At 36.6% G+C, this 22,723-nt stretch overlaps 1 protein-coding gene across 5 annotated transcripts in view; it reads right to left on the reverse strand.

Moving 5' to 3' along the window:
* Window positions 1-22,723, reverse strand: part of LOC140750951 (uncharacterized) — a 48,757-nt gene that overhangs the window by 24,666 nt on the left and 1,368 nt on the right. The window contains exons 2-10 of one of the 5 annotated variants that reach the window (XM_073084714.1): window positions 21,622-21,743; window positions 21,181-21,356; window positions 20,681-20,824; window positions 20,106-20,227; window positions 18,378-18,522; window positions 17,862-18,054; window positions 17,066-17,232; window positions 16,471-16,640; window positions 15,800-16,110 (exon numbers count right to left, since the gene is read on the reverse strand). In XM_073084714.1, coding sequence (XP_072940815.1) covers window positions 16,034-16,110; window positions 16,471-16,640; window positions 17,066-17,232; window positions 17,862-18,054; window positions 18,378-18,522; window positions 20,106-20,227; window positions 20,681-20,824; window positions 21,181-21,356; window positions 21,622-21,743 — 1,316 coding nt within the window. In that variant the 3' untranslated portion in view covers window positions 15,800-16,033. Of the gene's footprint in view, window positions 1-15,799; window positions 16,111-16,470; window positions 16,641-17,065; window positions 17,233-17,861; window positions 18,055-18,377; window positions 18,523-20,105; window positions 20,228-20,680; window positions 20,825-21,180; window positions 21,357-21,621; window positions 21,744-22,723 lie in introns of those variants that run through there. The other 4 variants (XM_073084716.1, XM_073084715.1, XM_073084713.1 and 1 more) reach the window with 4 other exon arrangements.

Genomic DNA, 22,723 nt, shown 5'->3' on the forward strand with positions numbered 1-22,723 from the left:
AAAGTTTTAATCATAGTGAAAACTCAAAGTTAATGTTTACACTTCAATTCGTGACAATGACAAGTGACAGATGATGACGGCAGGACTGTCAGTCTGAAGTCTGTTCTGAAATTCTGACGTTTGTGTTCAAACCAGTAGATTGCGTTTCGTTTCTTTGTAATTAAGTATAGGAATATTTCAGATGAATGTTTAGTTTAATAATATTGTTAATTATTATAATAATGTTCTTTTCACGAGTGGCTGGTAGGTGTTAGACCTATTAATTTTGTTAATTTTTATTTTTTTTGTTTATTATTATTATTTTTTGTTTATTTTTAATTATTTTTTTTGTTTTATTCTTATTTAAAATATGTCAGCAACTAGTAGTAATGATAGTTTACCTTATGTATCCTTTTCTTCAACATCCGATGGGTTAAGCAGCGACGACAGTTTTCAAAGCACTTCTTCCCTTCATGCAACGTTAGAGACTCATTTTTGTAATTCGCAGAAAAATTTCAATGTTTGTCATATTAATGCACAGAGTATTCCAGCACATTACCCCGATCTCCTTAGTTCTTTCGATAGCAAAAATATTCATGCCGTTCTGGTTTCTGAGTCTTGGTTAAAACCTTGCCTCCCATCTACATCTTTCTCACTTCCAGGATTTCATTTGATTCGCAATGATCGCACTGGCCGGGGCGGTGGCGGTGTTGCTATTTACTTACGTTCACACATCCCCTTTTCAATTTTACAAATGTCAACTTTGAGCCAACCTGGAAGTGAAGCGGAGTTTCTCTTTGTCGAAATTTTATTCTCCAAAGCAAAGTTACTCTTAGGAGTCTTTTATAGTCCCTCTTTAAATGTAGACTTCTTCTCCACTTTGGAAAAAAATCTCGAAGACCTTTGTCCTATTTATGCTCATTCCATACTTATGGGAGATTTCAATACTTGCCTTCTGAAAAACGACATAAGAGCAACCCGATTAAAATCTTTAGCTGAAGCAGCCAACTTACATATTCTTCCTCTCTCTGCGACTCACTTATTTCCCAATTCCATTCCGTCACTACTTGACTTAATATTTGTCTCCTCTACTGAACATGTTGCTAAGCATGGTCAGTGTGCTGCTGATGCGTTTTCTTATCATGATCTTCTTTTCCTATCTTACAAATTAAAACCTCCTAAAGCTAAGTCAAGGATACTACTACGGCGCAATTTCACCAACATGGATATAGACGCTTTTCGTGCTGATGTTGCTAAAGCCGACTGGAGTACCATCTACAGTGCAGACACAATCGACGAACAGGTAGCGATCTTTAATTCCCTTCTCGTGCAGATTTTAGATTTGCATGCCCCAGTTCGTCCTGTTCGTATCCGACATCTTCCTGCTCCCTGGTTGACTGAGGACATTAAAGTATTAATCACCAAGAAGAACAACGCCAAGTCGAGATATAAGTCAGATCCGAGCAATAAAAATCATCTAAAATATAAAACTATCAGGAATCGTTGCAATAAGGTGTGTAGAGATGCACAACGACGCTATATCCACAATTCCGTACAAAATAAAGATCCGGCGAAAGTTTGGAAATTTCTTAGGTCGCTAGGAGTTGGGAAAACGCGTAACAGTCTCTCCCCTATTAATATCAACCTCAACTGTCTTAATCAGTTTTTCTCAAGTCTTTCTTGCATTGATAGTAATTCAAAGCAAACTACTTTAAACGCTCTTTCTCTGAATCCCACTCCCGATATTCCCGCTTTTTCATTTAGTCAATTCGACAGTTGTGATGTTAAGAAAAGCATTCTCTCTATTCATTCGGATTCCGCTGGCAGCGATGGCATTAGTCGTAATATGATCATTCCCATCCTCGATCTTATAGCACCTGTAATCACACATATCCTCAATTTTTCTATTTCCTGTAGCTCTTTCCCCTCAGCATGGAAAGACGCTCAAATTATTCCCTTACCCAAAAAGTCTAATCCTGTTTGTTGTTCTGATTTCCGCCCAATATCTATCCTCCCTTTCATATCTAAAGTTTTTGAGCGTCTTATATATAACCAGCTTAGTTCCTTTCTCTCCTCACATAATCTCTTGAATCCCTACCAATCTGGCTTCCGATCTGGTCACAGTACGACTACTGCCCTGCTAAAAGTCACGGACGACATCCGTTTAGGAATGGATAAAAGAGAGGTAACAGTGTTGACTTTGCTTGACTTCAGTAACGCATTTAACACTGTTGATTATGACATCTTGCTTGCTATTTTACGTTCTCTTAACATATCTCCAACTGTGGTTGGCTGGTTTCAGAGTTACTTGTATGGGCGCCGTCAGCGAATAATGCATAACGACGAGTATTCAACTTGGTCTAACGTTGCTGCTGGCGTACCACAAGGTGGCGTGTTGTCTCCTCTTCTCTTTTCTATTTATATCAATTCGATAACTGCTCACTTATCTTCACTCTACCACCTTTATGCCGATGACCTACAAATATATTATAAATGTCCACTTGAGGACTTACCAAAAGCCATCGGTGTAATTAATAACGATTTGATTTGTATCTCGAACTGGTGTCAGTTGCATGGATTGAAGGTAAATCCACAAAAAACCCAAGCCATTGTCATTGGTAGTTCAAGGTTATTAAACAAGGTCGATTATGATAACCTACCTGGAATCTTATTTGATGGTGTCCATGTACCATTGACAGAAACAATAAAAAACCTGGGTATCCACATGGATAGATACTTCTCTTGGGTTCCTCAAGTCAATGAAGTGAGCAGGAAAGTTTTTTCGGCTATGGGATCTCTTCGAAGGCTTCGCAACTTTCTACCAATTGCAACGAAAATCTCACTGTCACTGTCATTACTGCATCCTATCCTTGACTATGCAGATGTTTGCTATCTAGATCTAACAGAGGAGCAACTGAATAAACTTGAGCGCATCCAAAACTTATTCATTAGATTCATATTTGGTATTCGCAAATATGATCATATCTCCGAGTATCGTATTAAGCTCAAGTGGCTCCCAATCCGTCTTCGTCGGAATACTCATATTCTGTCTGCTTTGTACTGCGTCTTGTTTAACTCAAACAGTCCCTGTTATTTAAAGGAGCGTTTTCACTACCTGCATTTATCTCACAATTCTCGCTTACTTCGTTCTAATGAAAATCTTTCCCTCGCAACTCCTTCTTCTTCTTCATCCTTCTACGGTAAATCCTTCACTGCAGTGGCTGTGCGCCTATGGAATTCCTTACCGATTGTTATCCGACGTGCACAGTCATTGGACTCTTTTAAAAAGCAAGTGAAGGAATATTACCTAACCCTTTAATATCTCCCTCTTTGATCTTTTATTTTCCTTTTACCTTTTCCTCTTTCCTCTTTTCCTCTTCTCATTTTGCTATTTTGTTGTTCTATACAAGCTGCTGACATATTAAAGTTGGTATATACATTTTGTACACCCTACCCTGTTTCACTTGCTTCTGTATTCTGTTGTCTTAAAATCAATGGTTGTCTGGAAGAGATCGCTATTTTAGTGATAAGACCGCCGGTTGTACCCTTAATTATTTGTTATTTTTGTTTATTTTATTTTGTTTTTGGTGTGCAATAAAGAATTTTTGTATTGTATTGTATTGTATTGTATCTAAAATATTGGAAAAGTTAATTAATTACCGCTTACGTAAGTTCTTCGCTGATAACGATCTCCTATCTAAAAATCAATTTGGTTTTAGGAACGGTATCTCTTCAGAGGACGCTGTTTTAGCCCTAACCGAGGAGATTTGTTACCAACTTGATTCTGGTAATAAATTGCCTTGGCGTCTTTTTGGACTTATCCAAAGCCTTCGACACAGTTTCTATCCCCATTCTCTTAGAAAAACTGTATCATTTTGGTATAAGAGGTGTTCCACACTCTTTTCTTTCAGACTATCTTACAGACCGTCAGCAACAATTAAAACTTGGCCAAATTATAAGTAGCCCGATGAATATCTCCTATGGCATTCCTCAAGGTAGTGTTTTAGGCCCTACCTTATTTCTCATATACGTAAATGAGCTCTGTAACTTTAACCTCCCAAATTGCAAAATTTTCACCTATGCTGATGACACTGCACTTGTTTTTAACGCAAATTCTTGGAAAAATATTAAGGTTCTCGCCGAATCTGGAATGCATTATATCTCTAGTTGGTTAAGAGGCAATCTTCTAACGCTAAACATTAGCAAAACTAAGTTCGTTCCATTCTCCATACGTAAAACATCTTTGCCACCTTCTAACTTTTCTTTAGTTGCACACAGTTGCTTAAACCCAACTTCTAATACCTGTCTATTTAATGAACTAACACAATCTAATAATATAAAATACCTCGGAGTCTTTATAGACCAACACCTCACCTGGAATATTCACATTAACAGTATTGCTGACAGAATTAGAAAGCTGATCTGGATTTTCAAAAAGCTTAGGCATGTGGCCAGCAAAGATATCCTCATCATGACTTACAAAGCGTTAGCACAATCAATAATAAGCTATGGTATACCGGTGTGGGGTGGAGCAGCTAAATCACACCTAATTATTCTTGAAAGAGCTCAAAGAGCACTACTAAAAGTAATGTTTTTCAAACCCATTCGTTACCCGACGTTTGAACTTTATAACTCGCTAGAACTGCTTACGACACGCCAAATGTATATCTTAAATTGTATTATGAAAACACATCAACAATTACCGTATACTCCTCAACTTGCATCTAAACGTAGAAAATTCGCAATCTGTAGCGCACAAAACAAGAAAACTAAATTTAGGCATATACAATTTACATCCCAATCTAGTCATCTTTATAACTCTCTGAATAGCAGACTCAACGTTTACCCACTGACACGTATAAAATTAAGACACTATATAACAAAATATCTACTAAGTTTAAATTACAGTGAAACTGAAAATCTAATTTATTAACTATATATAATGATATAAAATAATCACTATCTACTAATAAGAAACGGCAACAAATTAGTTAACGTTAGGTACACAATCTTACACACACACACCCATACACACAAAACACATCACTCAAACACACATCCTCACACACACACACACACACCACACATACACTCACACACGCACATTCAAACATCAGAAACGCACAGTGGATATATCAAACTTTGTTATTGTTTTCTACATAATATATTATAAGTTGATTCAATTGTATTCTAGGAGGTTTGAGCGGGGTACCCAGTAATACGAGTTGTACTCAGTACAGGGGCCCTGGCAACGTTTTGTAATGTATCTGTGAATCAATAAATCATTTTTTCATTTTTCATTTTTTTCATAAGTAAACAGGATAAGATAGCACTGAAATGACAGACAGAGATCTATTTTTATATTTAAATATATATACGCTAATCTGATAATCATGACTGAAGCAAGCCAAATCACAAGATCACTTAAAATATCAAAATAATACTTTATACTACACTAGCTGACCCGGCATATTTGTACCGCCACAAAATCTATTTATCAAATATATTTCATATAGAATATGGCCTATATTACTCGTGAAAAATGTAGCTTTCGAATGGTGAAAGAATTTTTAAAATCGGTCCAGTAGTTTTTGAGCCTATTGATTACAAACAAACAAAGTTTTCCTCTTTATAATATTATTATAGAAAACCTTTAAAAAAACAAACTGATTAACCACAGATTGAAAACGTCTACCTCAAAAGTAAGCGGGCGATATTTCAGGGGTATCATTTTAATATATTGAGGACTCTATCCATAATTGGGAGGGATCGAATTTAATGTTCGCATAGTATACGGGCGGGATGTAAATTGCGAGGTGGATGGCGGTCGCAGCGGCCATTGCTAGCACTCGGCTCCTCCGAAAACGAAAGCTCAGTGTGGATACACCTTAAACTTATTGAATATTAAAAATTAAAATTTTAAAAATTTAGAATTTTTTAATTTTAAGTTTTGTAACTTTATAATCTCAATGTCCGTAATTTTAGCTTTTGTACTCGTAATTCTAAAATTTGAAATTTTAATTTATTTTATTTTCACTTTTAAATTTTTCAAGTTTCAAATCGAATTATTTATTTTTTTTAATGTTAAATTAGCATCTCAAAATACAATGAATATTTGCGACAGATATTACCACACACTTTAAATTAGAACATAGTAGTAATTAACATTGCCGTTATATATTTTTATTTCTACCCCTCTCACAGCGTCTCTTAAACCGGATACTATTATCAACCCACTACTTTCCCACTGCAGGATAACGAAAAGAGTTTACGCTACGTTCACGACGGTAGCCAAGTGTAAATTGGTAGACTTCAAAAAACTTTGAGAACTTTTTAAAGAGCTCTGAGGCAATCAAATCAATACTCTTTATTGTACCCAATAAAAGAAGATACATATAAAAAATAGATAAAACTACCTAATTTAAAAGACAATATAAAAGGCAGTCTTATCGCTAACCAGCGATCTCTTCCGTAAGCGGCAATTTCACGTATCATGAAGTTTTCTTTCACAGTCAGGTAATACAAATGATAATTAATTTCTAACACGAGTAAAAGAATTAGGCACGTGCCTAAGAATCGAATCCCGGATCCCCAACTTAAGAGGAACTACTAACTAGAAAAATTCGCACTAGCAAAATTCTTTAGCATCAATATCGACATCAACTTTTCCGAAAGTATTACATCCAAGTTTCGTTCCCTTTTATGTGCGCATACATATTTATAAGTGGATACTGCTCTCAGTAACATCAGAGGAATAGACAGGCGATCATTAGAAATCTTTCCACCTTCAGTATCTAGTTCCTTTTGAAATATTCATAAAGGCGATAAAAACTTGGATATTGGAAAGACTGAAGAGTTTAAGACTCATAGTTACTATACGTCGGTTATTCAAGCTGCCAAAGGTAATGAAATTGTATAAATATTGAAAATTATTCCCTTCTTAAGAACAATAACGTGAAGATTCCATAATCGTTTTCGGATGATCGAGGAAAATGGTTATTTATCTTTATTTCAAAAATTTCGGTGAGATTTTATTTTGTTGTAAAAATATTTATAGTATATAATAAATACATTTATTTACATTTTGGGATTCGTGTGTTTTTGTATTCTTATAGAACAACAAAAAAACAAAACAAAATTTAAATTTCAGTAAATTAAACGCATCTTTTGATAGGCTTATTAAATTTAAATCGATCATTTGAAGTATTTTCTCTCAAGTGAGACGCAAATTTCAGCTGCACCTTTTTATTGACTTTGTGTATTAAAAATCATACATATAAGGCGATCCACATTAGGCTTACATTATCACATTGTGTATAAGCGACGACGCCCCGATGCGACATATTTAAAGCGACCGATTTAATAAGTCGCCTTCGATCTAGTTCCTTCAGATATAGATATTAAAGAAACGGCTACAATTAACACCATTTTCTAGAAAAAATCTAGTCAATAATTTGCACTACAAGGCCTCTATACGTGTACGTATCATTAACCTATTTTAGACAGCAGCATTCCAAAGTGACGTTTTTTATAAACAAACTTGTTTTAAAAATTAAAACTAGTATTACTAAAACTAGAAAATGTTGGAGAATGTCTTTTGAAAGTGACTCGCGATAAAAGCTTAGCACATCCACAGTAACTCAGCAATATCACACTGTTTATAAGCAACGGCGCCCCAGCGCGACATATTTTAAAGCGACCGTTTTAATAAGTCGCCTTGAACCTACTTTCTATGGACTTAGAATATATTGAAGAGCCTAACTTTTTATTCATATTACTTACACTACTACATTAGTGAACATAAATATGTTAGGTACATGTTTTTAAAATCAAAGAGTCCAGGCTGCCTCAGTAAGTCGCATGTCCCGCGCTGAAAAAAGGATTTAAATAATTTTGATATTTCGATATACCCGCTGTCACTCACGCATCTCGTAACGTAATCTCATATCTTTAAGTGCTGTGAAGTTGATTGAGCTGTACAACATTTTTTTTATAATACAGGAATAGTAGACGAACATGTAGTCCACTCAATGGTAAGAGGCGACTGCCGCCCATGGACATCTGTAATCAACCACAGACAAGATTAGATTCCTACCTGAGGTCGGCCACAGATGCACCGCTAGCCCTGACAACTACGCTGTAATGCTTACCCCACCATGTACATACATGTACATACATGTAAACCTTACCCCACCCTTCAATCAGAACACAGCAGCGCCTAACATTAGTATGGCAGAAAGAAATATGGCGGTGTTGCTGAAGTTGAACCACAGAGGGTTCTACCACCTTTACATTTCTGTCTAACCATAAATCCATCTCATTCAGATACACAACCTTTCCAAAACGACTATATTTTTATATACTATTTTTATATCAAAGCAGTTCTAGCCAACTATAACTCTGCGTTATGTCCCCGATGGTACCTTTATAACCCGTGCGGCTCGTCCTCGCCACCTCCTAAAATCTGAGGCGGTGTCATGTGCCGCTAATTGATGCGCGCCGCAGAATTAAAACTGCCCGATTAGGACATTATGTCTCACATATTTTAAAATTTTAAGATTAGAGACACGAATACACCTGTGCACGTCCCTGTAAGTCAACCCATTACTGTACCGCTGCTGGACACAGGTTTCCTCACAGATTGAAAGGTTTATGAAATAGTCCACAGCGCTGGACAAGTATGAATTGGTGTGTGAAGTCTTTTTATAAAGTCTCAGGCAGCAGCAGCAGGTTTATGATGTTTGCCACGACAGGTTATAGCAAGTTATAATTAATTTTACAACAGCTTGGGAAAGTCAGAGGTGCCTGGGATTCCATCCTCGGCCCCCGATTGAGGTCTAGTTTCATCCAGTAGGCTAACTGTTTTGTAAGCGTAGTGTTTTTGCAATATTGTACAGGAAGCCTTATATTTAAAATACAATTTAAAATATGTCACTTCCGTTTAAAAGTTTTTTTTTGAGAAGTCCCGTCATAATCGCCCAGTAATTTCTAACATTATTATTTCACTCCGAAGGCACCACCGTCGCACTTATTTCTGTCGTATAACAGCACTTCTGTGTACCGATTTAGAGTGGTAAGGGAAACACTTATCCGAGGCATTCCAACATAGTCCTCAGGAATACCTCAAACAAGGCACTAATCTAATGTCGGATCGATTACTAATGTCCATGGACGGCAATGGCTACTCACCATCACTCACCACCTCATGATCACCCAGACTGCATGCTCGTTCGCTACATCTATTATAAAGAACTCAGGTGAACAGCATACCTATTTACGAATTTTATAAAATAAAGAACCTATTTTCAGTTCAACCCTATAAAGAGGAAGGTACCTAAGTGCACAACAGTCGCTCGTATCTCCCCGACGATACTACTGTCTTCACGAAAGAATACGATATCCAACAACACACCCTAAACACAACCCTAACACACAACAAATAGAGAACATAATCCTCTGTAGAAAGTACAAAATCCAGAGGTGTTCAAAATAGTGACTGCTCGGATATAGTAAATGGGGTTTAATTTCCTGTTCACTATATCTAAACGCGAAACCTATAAAGCTACCTTTTTGAAAACAGATTTTACACAAAATCTACTACGGATTGATACTATTTGTAGTAAGTCCTAAAGGAAATATATTTTAAAGTAGAAACCTTTGTGGTTCGACTGCGGTGGCATTGCTATTGCTGCATAACAGCAGTGTTAAGTGATGTTGTGTTTCACTTTGGAGATAAGTAAGGCGTACTTGTCCCAGGCATTCCAACTTAGTCTGCAGGATAGCAACGCATCTGTGAACAACCTCAAGTAAGATTTCAATCTTGTCTGGGATTAATTACACGTCAATGGCAAACAATTGCCACTTACCATCAGGTATCCTCCTACTGAAATGCAATAACTGATTCACGCGAGTAGTTTGGTCGAACTATACTAGTAAGACCCAAATTTTATGTTGGCAAAATACATTTTGACGGGCGGTCTGCCACAATAATATGTAAACTGTGACGGACTAAGGTCGTCGGAGCCCGGGGCGGAAAGTCGAACGGAGTTCCCTTTTTTTTTAAGAGGAGGAAACCCCCAAAAGGTATCCGACGCCATGGGAGTGACGCCGGGTTATGTGGGACTTTTACCGCACTAAACCCTCCCCGGTGGTCGTCCTCGGCGCTGCGTAGAGGACTTCGGGATCTCCAAAGGAACGCAACCGGAGTCCTCTTAGCGCATTGCCCCGTCAGGCTCCGCCCAGGTGAGCTTGTCACTCGCCACACCGTCTGGTGTGTACGACGGTATGCGACCACACATACAGCCATCCTTCCTGGGGTCGCCGACGGGCGGTTCGAGCTCCCACTCTTGCCACCCGCAACCCCGGAAGCCCCCTTTTAGTCGCCTCTTACGACAGGCAGGAGATACCGTAGTCCTATTCCTCCTAGTCCTAGTCCTAGTCCTAGTCCTATAGTAGACGCGAACGGAATTCCCTAGTCTAAAAAAAAGGTGATGTAATTTTACAAAATTACGAATATCACATAAATTTCAGTCTTGTTTTTTTCGTTAACTAGAGGCGCGCTGCTCCCTGGGTCGCGAGGTGGTGGACGATGGCCCACGTCGCCCTGACTAGTTATACCACCTTTCATTAATCCTCTATTATAATAAATACTATAAAAATATAAGCAACAAAGCACCGACCTCATTACGTCATAATCCCTAATTGTGACGTTTATAAGCTCGGGAGACAAAGCGTCCTGGAAATGTCCCTGGGATTACATCCTTATATTTAGGTCCATGAACAATTTATTTATTATTTCAGACCTGAGCCCTGACCAAGCAAACAAAAAAAATATAAATCGTTTTTCAAGACTTTGCAATATTCAAATAACCATATGAATTGACTTGATTAAATAAAATCTTTGTATGAGAGATTGTAGAGTTTTATTGCTTTTTTTTTTAAAGGTTTTATTAATTTCTTTCATTATATGGCTTGAGCAACTGGTAGCGATTAGTAGAAAGTTGCTCGAAGACTAATTACTACCTTAAGAATCTTGTATAGATATACGTGTAAACAATCAACAATAGATTGTTGAAAGATTTTTTCGAATGAAATGAAACATGCTCAATAGCTTAAACGACAAGTAATTTACGTAACTATTTCTCATGTAAATAATTTTGTATGAGTCCGATTTAGAAAATACGTCACATTATAGTATTATAAGTAATTCGAATTAAAACATTTTATATAACATGAATTGTCCGTAAGACAATGATTGCCTAGATTTTGTACTGACATGATTATTTAAAGCTAAGTTTGAAGTTTTGAGGCCAATGTTTTATAGGTCGGTATAATTCAATAGAATCTTTGTTCCTAACTTTGTTTTTATAATGAACCTAGTTCCGAACTAGATCGTTATAGCGTAGAAACACTAGGCCTTGGTTAATGCTTGTAACAAAAGAAAATCATCGATGTAGGACATCAATTTATGACGAAGCTACCAAACTTACATAGCGCTAGAATATTTCGTTGAAACCCTCTTTAATATTTTTGTATATGAATATTAAGTGACGAAAGATTTTACATGGTAATGGTGGCAAAACATAATGTTGTATCTGCACGCTTGCCGAATCTCAAAAACCCTTATAAATTAAAACGGATGGGGCGTTTGCCTTAGTTTGTTTATAAAATAAAACGACTTAATAATTTGAACTGTGACAGCAGAAGTTTTTTATTTTTGATGGTGTTTTACGGTTTTAGCTTTTTGCCTTTCAGCCTAACTTTATAGTACTTTCATTATTATAATTTTATTTTTGACAGCAGAAGAGATTTATTCAACGAGAGAATTGTACAAAGGGTAAAGTCATAGAGCATAGACGGTCTGCGGCACAGACTAAATTACAAGTGAACACTGGCAGATTACAGATAATAAATAACTTATTATTTTGATACAAAACCAACTGTTTAGGTTTGCAAACCCTTGCAGCCGATCCAATAGTGACATTTTTATAGTAAAAAAAGAATTTTGCCGCAAGCGTTTGCGACGCGTCCACACACTTGTGCGTTTGTAGAGATTTAGTATTTGCGACAAGTTTCAAGCTTGTAGATGCAGCATTATAAATATAGTCTATAGTCTGATTCATAATTAGGTGTCCAAAAGGTGAACAAAGAAATGTCACTGTCAAAATTTACAAGAAACACAAACTTTAAGAAACTCAACAAAAAATGAAAATTTAACAAATATACACAATTTAACAAACGCATTATGTAAACGAGAAAACATTAGAGTTTGATCACAATCACGAAAATGAATAATATCAGTTACGAAACTAAAAATGACAGCACAAGAAATGTCTTGGATTCCGATTGTGTTACCATTATCACATTTTAATTTTCTACCATAAACTTTGTTTTTTATTATTATTACTGTATGGAACGAAATTGAGGTGATATAAATATTAGAAAATGTGAATTAATCTTAATTTATTTAGATTATTATTTTATTATTGTTGTATTACTTAAATATCGACAAAAATAAAAACTACCATTTCTAACGTATTTTCTTGATAGGTCAACACCTTTGTTTACATTTTGGACACCTAATTATGAATCAGAGTATAGATTTTTCGCTTTTCCACCAATAGTGGCTGTACAAAGCTTACGCACACATACTGAAACATTTTTGTGTACACACGCCGCCGGCGCGCGTCCGTCACTCACACGTCAATTAAAATCAACCCATTTTTCGCATATCGTTTATGTAATACTATTCTGTAAAATACCAACACGAAGTCTAATCTCGATAACATCTCGATTCGAATTGTGACATGTGAATTATGCAAGAAATTAATTAAACTCAGCGTTCGGGCCACTAAATACAGAATTACATCTAGGTAATATTAATACATTGTCCCTGTAGTTCTGGGACTAGAATAGGGCTACGGTATCCCCTGCCTGTCGTAAGAGGCGACTAAAAGGGGGCTTCCGGGATTGCGGGCGGCAAGAGTGGGAGCTCGAACCGTCCAGCTAGCGACCCCGGGAAGGACGGCGGTATGTGTGGTCGCATACCGTCGTAAACACTACATGGTGTGGGAGGAGCGAAAACTGCTCCCCCAGGGTAGAGCCCGATCGGGGCATCGCGCTTGGAGGGCTCCGGTTGTGTTCCGTCGGAGATCCCGGAGTTCTCCAACAAGCGTTGAGGACGGCCACCGGGGGGGTTTTAATGCGGTAAAAATCCCACACAACCCGGCGTCGCTCCCATGTCGTCGGGTACCTTTTGAAGGTTTCCCCCTCGAAAAAAAAAAAAAAGGTAATGTTAATACATATACAGGGTGAATTTTTCCACCGGGCCTTCAGGGCCAAATCCGCAAATATAAGGATTAGCAAAAAATGCTAAAAGGAGTTACGAGGCCGATTTTGATAAAAACTAATACTACATCATTAGTTTTTTAAAATATCTTTTCCCTAGCCGGGAATCGAACGAGATCATTTTGAAACAAAATACATTCCACTATCTGATAGTGTTGCTTATAAAGATGAAATTCTGGTAAGTAATGATAAATGACAAACTCCATCCATCCATCGCAAGTTTTGCGCTACACGCAATGCCAACTTTTAAAGAATAAGTTTTTAGGTATTCACAGATTCAGCTTTCGAGATTACAAAACGATTACAGAATAGCACCCCTGTAGATACAAAATATCTTTGATAAAGAAAAGTAGGCAGTAAATCTAGCGAAAATATATCAAAGATACACCTGAAAGTACGAGATATATTTCTCGGCGAAAAGTACCGCATGAACGGGTAAATAAACTTTACGATTGATGTTCAGAAAGTTTAGCTCAGGGGATACATTTAAGAGGTCTACGTAAAATACGAAGACACGAAGTAATTTATCAATTTGTGATAGTAGAACTGTTTTTCTTTGGTAGCCAATTGGTTAATTTATTTGGACGTGATCGATCGAGTTTGTATTATTATAGGTTTCTGATAAATCTCTATGGATCTTTGTTCTAGTGGTTTGGTTTTAAAGGGCAGAGCATTCTCTCGGGTCATAGTTTATTTTCGTTTATTATAAAATATTTTTTATAGTTTATTGCGAGATTTCAGGTTAGGCTAACATTACTCCCTTACCTCGACTGGTATTCGGAGCAGCGCCCTATTTACAACTATGTTAGACCCTGAGAGTCTCTATTATAAAAGAGGCTTCAAGTATTTAGAGGATTAATAAAAAATAAAAAAGCAGTCCATCCGATGGTAAGTAGTCGCTATCACCCACACATCTTCTATCAATCCCAAACAGAAAAACCCTTCCTATTGTCGGCCAGAACGGACAAACACAGCTGCTATAGTCCGCGCAAAACTGCTAGTCCGCTCTGAAGTTGTTGCGAGCAGGTGTAGTCATACAATTTGCTATGGCGACGCGAATCATTTCTATATTTAGAGCGGACTAGCAATTTTATGCGGACTGTACTCTTTTAAGGGCTAATACGTTACTTAATCTGTATTTATAAATTTGTAACAACCTTAAAACACGCACCTTTATAAAACACGTCATAAAGAAAACAACGAACAAAGTTATATCCCTCACCTCTCACAATATATGGATGTAGCAACATGCCCCATTCTCATTACACCTCGTAATCCAAATTGTGACGACGCTTATAAGCTCGTGAGATAAAGCGGCCTGAATGTTCTTCTGGGATTTCGTAAGGGATGTAAGGGGCGGTTCAACTACAAGATTTTATTAAAACCTACTGAAAAACAGTATATTGTTACTAAAATTATTTAATGATCAATGCATTATTGTTAGTATCGTAATCATCATCATGATCAACCCATTATTGTCCCACTGCTGGGCACGGGTCGCCTCTCAGAATGAGAAGCTTTATATTTCATTGTTAGTATATTTCACTCTAACCACAATATTAGATTAGTTTAAAAATATTTTTAAAAAAATGTATATCTCCTAACCATATAGAAATATTTAAGTTTCTTCTGCACTCTACTAAAATTATTATCAAGACAATAAATAAAACTGATAGACAAATAACGCACTGCTTAAACCATTTATGACCATGTAATAGGCACTCTATCTACCCAATGTTTTGCTTACCAAAGATTAACAACTATCCAGATTTCACGTACTAAAAATCGATATTTTACAAACGTGGATTTTTGATAAGCAAAACATTGGATAGATTGATTATTTAATTTAATAGTATATTGATATTTAATAATAGACGATACTAGAAATTGTCAAATTACGATTTTCGGAAGGCGAAAAGAAAATAGATTGAGTATAATGGATTTAACGACGATTGAATATTGTTATAACGGGCATTAATTTAGAAACATGAAATTTTGCACTGGAAATATTTTTTTAATCCCCACCTAAAAGACTAAATAACGTATCCCCGATACCTTATTAATAATATCTATTTTTACAACATATATAAAACATTTTCAAGTATAATTTAGTAGCCTATCATAATTAATTTTATAAGAATGTGAGCAACAAAGTGCGCCAGGCATTATACTACATAATCCCTAATTGTGATGCTTATAAGCTCGTGAGAAGCGTCCTGAAAATGTCCTCGGGATTTCATCCCTTTATTCAGGTTCATGCATGTAGGTAAATATATTAAAATGTCATTTAGAAAGCGGATTAAATTGACAATAAAATTTAGTTCCATTAAAAGTTTAACTTAACCCAATTTAATAATCCACATTACATGTAGAATTTTACACATTTACGATTTTGATCAAAACAAAAACTACATCTTTAAATCTATTTCCCAAACGTGTAATCTAACGAGTTTTTTATATTCGTTTCATCAAAAAGCACAAATTAATCACAAAATATCTGTTATTATTAAAGCAAAGTAATATGAACTTAAATGAACTTCAACTAAGTAAATAACTAGAGTTAAACTTAACAAAACATTGATATCCTTACATACTGTTTAACAAAATTCTCAACTTTAATTATGTACTCGTTCATATTGTCTTAATTAGGAATAACTATAGAATTACTTATTTATCTTTTTCTTTTCTTTTTTAGTCTATATTACAACTACAGGTTCTTTCTCAGCTGGTGTTGTGGAGGAAGGCACTTGTCCGGCCACAAACGATGAATCATTTCAATAATACCTATTCACAAATAACAGTAACAATTAACTAAAACATTACGCTTAAATATAAATTACGCGTAGGTACCAGACTTTTGCATAGGTACAAAAGTCTGGTAAGGCAGATGTAGTATTTTAATTCGTGTTATAAAATGTCATTGCTTACAAAGCCATTCTCAAAGAGTAGGGCCTGTTTCCTGTCAGGTCACGTCTACAAGCGGTATGGGGCCAGATCCGCACGATACATAAATGCGACAGGAAAACGGCCCTTAGAAGTAGAATAAAGATGTTTAGAGACTTCATTCAACACTTACATCTTGTGTACGTACCACATTCACAATCACTTTCGCTAGAAAAATCAAAGTATCAGTAATGGTCTCACCAGCCAGCTTAATGGTTTTCCCTCCCTTATCGCTCAGGGGCCCTGGGAACGTGTTAGCCAGGCCGAAAACTAAATCTTCATCCACTGGTGCCCTGGCTATCTTCATGTCCGTCAGTATCTCACGAGGTTGCATCAACTCACGATCCTTGAACTTTTGCAGGAAGTATAAACTATTAGGAAATTATTTTAGTTTTAGTATTTATTATTAAAGCATAAAATGAATTGAGGGTGAATTGAAGTTGGTGTAGAGCCCTTTGTGGTTCGACTCCGGACCCACCGTCACACATATTTCTGCCTCTGTGCGAGAGACATACTTTCCCGAGGCGTTCCAGCTTAGTCTTCAGGTGTAGCGGCGCTTCTATGGCCGACCTCAGGTAGGAATATCTAATCCTATCTGGGGTTGATAAAATGACCTTGTAGACCATCTTATGGTAAGTGTTCACTGACTCCCATGGACATCTGTGACTAACTTCATATTGAACAGGGGTTCTCCCTGCTCGCTGGCTATTTCAACCATAAAAATAGTATTGCTTGATATGAAAGTTTTCTTACCGTAAGTAATTTTAATTTAACCATACTTTATTTTATGACTTACGCAATATCCAAGCGGCATTTCTTTGTCGCTTTCGACGTCAAGAAGTCGAATCGTCTCATAATTATCTCTCGAATATCAGGCACCGACAATGTGTAATTATGAATAACCACTCCATGAGTAACTTTTAAGTTTTTTCTGTACTTTAGCTGTAGAATTTCATCTAATTTCTAAAAAATATAATTCAATTATAACATGCCCTCAATTTTGATGAAAATAAATTATTTAAAATTGATATTTTTTTTCCGTTTCGGTTCGAGCTTACTTATTCCTAATAATCTTTACGCTTTTATAAACTGTATCTAAGTACTGATTAAAGTAATCAAATTACTCTCTTACACATGCCAGATCTTGTACAAAATAAATAAAAGGTAGAGATTTTATGTAAAGACACCCTTATAAATTTCTTTAGAGGAACGTTTGTCACAGTCAACTATGCAGTTAACGTAAATCTATTAACAGTCTATTTTGTTACTTCATCCACGATGTTAAACTACATGTATGTATGACTAGCTGACCCGGCAGACTTTGTACTGTCTCAAAATGTATTTATCAAATATATTTCATATAAAATATAGCCTATGTTACTCGTGGATAATGTAGCTTTCGAATGGTGAAAGAATTTTTAAAATCGGTCAAGTAGTTTTTGAGCCTATTCATTACAATCAAACAAACAAACAAACAAACAAACAAAGTTTTCCTCTTTATAATATTAGTAATTAATTTTTAACATAAAGAAATACACGTAGTTTATAAATAGTTGTCTTGTTATAATGATTCAGTGAAATACAAAGGAAACCTGAAGAAATGGTCTTTCGACCGTAATATTTTCCATCAGCAGATTTTTCAAAGCAACTTTCTTGTCTCTCATATTGCTGAGGATGATGTATGCATCCGACGGCGACAGAGGATTGTAGGAGAGATCTAAAGTGTCCAGTTGTTTAGTCAGTTGTAGGTTTTGTATTATTGCCGTCGCTGCTGCGGTTGATAATCTAGAGAGAAAGGTTTGATAAAAAAAAATCTTGAAAATCGAATGAAACTTTGTGATTTTACACAATTCTAATATTAGTCTATGTGAATACTGTCTTTCTGCTTTTCAACAAAGAAATTCTATTACTCCTTTACCTTTAAACCTCTTACCTATAACATTTATGAAAGTAAATTGTTAAAAAAATAAAAATAATATCATATTTTAATATTTTAAAAACGTTTTCAATACATTCTAATTAATATGTAAAATAAATTATAAGAATTTTTAGAACAAAATTACATATTTTTTCCATAAAATATAATATACTTAGTATTTATACTTTACCTGTTATTGCTCAAGTCTAGTATTTCAAGCGTCGGTATTTTTAGTAAGCCCGTCAGCGCAGTGCCGACAGTAAGTGCGTTCCAGGACAAGTTTAACTCAACCAGGACTGTACTGTTACTGAGTTGGCGGAGAAGTTCATTTATACCTGTAAACACATATTTATTATTATAATCTGAATATCATCAGCACTTGTGATTCATCACTAATAGTGATGAATCACAAGTGAATTCCTGAATATCATCGGCACTACAATCCTTATTATGATGAGAAAAATCTTCCAAAAATATTACGTAAATTGCAGATGTACTTTGGTACGTTTCAATTATTATTGACGTTTTTACGGCTTGTAATATAAGAATGATTGTATCGACTTTTACAGTTTTATTACAACTGAAGCAAATTATAAGTCATATCCCCCTTTTATGGATATTATTTAGCACTGGCTGACGGTAACGTAATGTTTAAGCATATAGATCTAGAAGCATAAACGTTTGTACAGAAGAAAGAGAGGAAGAATTAAAAATGTTTTCTGAAAATACATCCCGTAATGTAAATAGGGGATGGAATCTAATTTCAAATAAGTAGATTTTCAAGCAATCGGCGATTTCTAATTGGCATTTTTTGCAAGAGTCCCACTAATCACCATTCGTTGAAAAGTGAGGGGGATTTTAATCCGAGCGAGAAAAACCGCAAACGGCATTCCGAAGCTTGTAATTACGTGACATAGTTTCAAAGAGGTGTTGCAATAAAACCTAATTAGGTGACTTCCGAGTACGGAGTACCCACTGAAAAATGCTAACGGATTTAAAAAGTTTTTACCTGAGTCTCTTACACCTTGATTTGTTGGGAAAACGTACTACGAATTCGCTTAATTAGCAAAAATAAAACCGAAACGAAATGCAACAGCTCCTTAATAATATAAAAGAAATTTTCTTAAGGCGGACATTGGCTTGTAACATTAGGTGTATTGTATCCTGATACAGCTTTAGTATTACATCAGTCTGTGTAGAGTCCGAGCAGAACGAACGTTACCATGTTTATGTGGAGCCGAGCCGCTCTATGTGAGCGTGGCAGTGTTTATGTGGAGCCGAGCCGCTTCATGCGAGCGTTGCAGTGTTTATATGGAGCCGAGCCGCCCCATACGAGCGTTACAGTGTTTATGTGGAGCCGAGCCGCTCCATACGAGTGTTACAGCGTTTGTGGAGCCGAGCCGCTCCATACGATCGATACAGTGTTTATGTGGAGCCGACCCGCTCCATACGAGCGATACAGTCTTTATGTGGAGCCGAGCCGCTCCATACTAGCGATACAGTGTTTATGTGGAGCCGAGCCGCTCCATGCGAGCGATACAGTCTTTATGTGGAGCCGAGCCGCTCCATACTAGCGATACAGTGTTTATGTGGAGCCGAGCCGCTCCATGCGAGCGATACAGTGTTTATGTGGAACCGAGCCTCTCCATGCGAGCGTTGCAGTGTTTACATGGAGCCGAGTCGCTCCATACGAGCGGGACAGTGTTTATGTGGAGCCGAGCCGCTCCATACGAGCGATACAGTGTTTATGTGGAGCCGAGCCGCTCTATACGAGCGTTACAGTGTTTATGTGGAGCCGAGCCGCTCCATGCGAGCGTTGCAGTGTTTATATGGAGCCGAGCGGCTCGATGCGAGCGTTACTCATGATTATATGTTACGCATAAAAATTTAAAGGTTAAAGGTACAATTAAATAGAAACCTTTAGGTGTCGAGAGTTTGTTCCATGAAAGGTCCAAGTGGGTTACGGTATTATTAAATTCAAGAGCTTCTGTAAATGCCAAAGCTGAATCTTTTCCCAGGTTGTTGTTACTTAAGTTCAATCTGAATATAATAAACAATTTTTGTTAATACTATTTTTGTAAAATTTTGACTACAGTAGGTAACTAATTCCTAATGTTAATATAACGAACTAAAAGCAAAACTACCTAAACGAGTTTTACAATGATTGTTTAGGCTAATCAAGATGAACTGGACATCGCGTCCCTTTGGGACTACAGGACTATTTCTATATTACCTTATATTTCAGTTAATGTAGCCTCAGTATACGGGTATATAGGAACGGAACATTTACGTAATGAAGATCTGTGTGGTCATTTAATGTTGGCAGTGATTTGGTCTCCCGATCCCATTCCCTTCAGCTTAATCAGTGCCTTAATTCATCCACTTATTAAATCTCTACTTTCTTCCATGCTCTTTATAACACGACGATCACTACAACACCTTATTTCTAGAAAATTGTTGAGGACAGTACCTAGTCGTAATAAGGACAATTACCTTTTGATCACACAATTCAGTTTCAGCTGATCGGCAAGAAATTGAAACCCAGTATCGCCGATACCGTTTCTAGATATATCGAGCAAATCGATACTGCGATTTAAAAGGCATGCTGTTAATCTACGCATACCCTCGGATTGTATACTAAAAATATATATAGAATATTTTGATACGTAAAATAGACTTTGCATATGACTCATATAAGATAGAACATGTAAAATAAGATCTGAGAACACATAATAGCTACAGCAGCAGTTATAATTTTCACAAATATTTTTGACGGTGCTAGAACTCTTTGTAGTTCAACTCCAGAACCAGCACCGCCTATTTTTGACTAATAACACCTGTGTAAACGCAGTTGTATTTTGGTTTGAAGTATGTGGCATACTTATCGGAGGCGTTCCAGCGTTATAAGCCAAAAAAAGATGTGGCGGTGATGCCTTCAGAGTCGAACCAGAACGGGATCTACCGCCTTTGAACTACATTTATGAGGAGATTACCTGCACGAAGACAGCACAACTTCTTGAAGAGCAAGACTTTCTCCGAGCAACCTCCCGAGATGGTAGCAGGCGTCTGCGTCCAGTAAGTTAGATGTTAGATCCAGTCTTCGAACGTACCTATTGTACGTGAGGGCCAGACACATTGCTCTTACTCCTATTGGGTTTACTCCGTAATACTGTAAGCGGAATAATACTAACTCACTGACCAGAAGTCTATTCTAACATGATGGTACAGTGACCAGGCTAACCCTATCGTCAGATATTTTTGAAAGCCATTAGCGAGGGTTAAACATTGTTCCAAGAAACCAAATAAAATGTATCTTTTATGAAGTACAAGCTTCGTACAGCATAACCTTCTCCAAAACTAACCGCATTACACAATGGAAGCGATTCCTCAAAGCCAGCCTCAAATTTTGACGGAATCCAAAATAAAATACTCACTTTTAAATTAATATGCTCATCACACATCCCACGATGAAACTTTCTAACTGGTATTATATTCATCTCCTCACATAAATCTAAATACATTTCCTTGCCGTCAAGAGGGTACACCTTTTGATCCTCTGCAAAATTAAACTTAATTTGTAAATTGTTGGATTTTGGGACAAAGTGAACAAAATCCCTATATTGTGATAGACTCATATTTGTTTACTTGTAATTCTATATGGATTTTTGTTAGTAATATATACTCAGCTTTGCAGAATATGACAGTTATATATTAGAAAATAGATCTTTTACTTTCCCGTATTTGTCAGATGTGCCTGACATTATATAACGCACTGCTGGACACAACTGTATCCCCACAATTAAGACCAGTACCATCCACCAAACTGCCCCAACACGATTGATGAAAAATAAGAAATCGCTTGTCGACACAGAAGAAAAAAAAAGCCTACGCGTCTAAGAGATTTCTATTTTGATTCTATATGTATGTTTTCTGTAACAAAAATTTCTATGGTCTACAAACACGAAAAATATTACGAAAAGTGACCCGTATTCAGCTACGACGTACATAATATTACATTATTTGAACCAGAACATGCCAATTTTCCTTTTGTTATTTAAAACATTTCGTCATATGGAAAGTAACACAAAAGAGACGTTTCCGTGAACCACTCAAACTCGAAAGATGTCTAAGTTAAAAGGAGTTTTACATTAATTAAAAAGTTCGTGTAGAGATTACACTGTATCTTGTGTAATATTGTTCTTATTCTTGGATCAAACATACATTACGATAAGATGCCGTATCGTACAAAACCGGACGCGCGTCGTGTCGTGAAAATGTGCATCATGAAAACGTAACGGAGGCTGTGGCGGACTAAGGTCTTCGGAGGCCCGGGGCGGCTTACCGCCATTGTAAAAAGTTGATCTGATTTTACAAAATTACAAATGTCATGTCGCCGAAAAATACATATGATTCCGGATGACCTTTTTTCGCTGACTTATATACATTTCACAGATTGTTTGGTTCTGACGAGCTTTTTAGCAGCTGTGTTTGGGGGTTTCCCATGATTGGAGGCCCGGGGCGGACCGTCTCTTCCGT

The sequence above is a fragment of the Epargyreus clarus genome, unplaced genomic scaffold (assembly GCF_041222505.1).
Source record: "Epargyreus clarus isolate Ecla_fem2 unplaced genomic scaffold, WU_Ecla_fem_2.2 ptg000021l, whole genome shotgun sequence".
Lineage (NCBI taxonomy): Eukaryota > Metazoa > Arthropoda > Insecta > Lepidoptera > Hesperiidae > Epargyreus > Epargyreus clarus.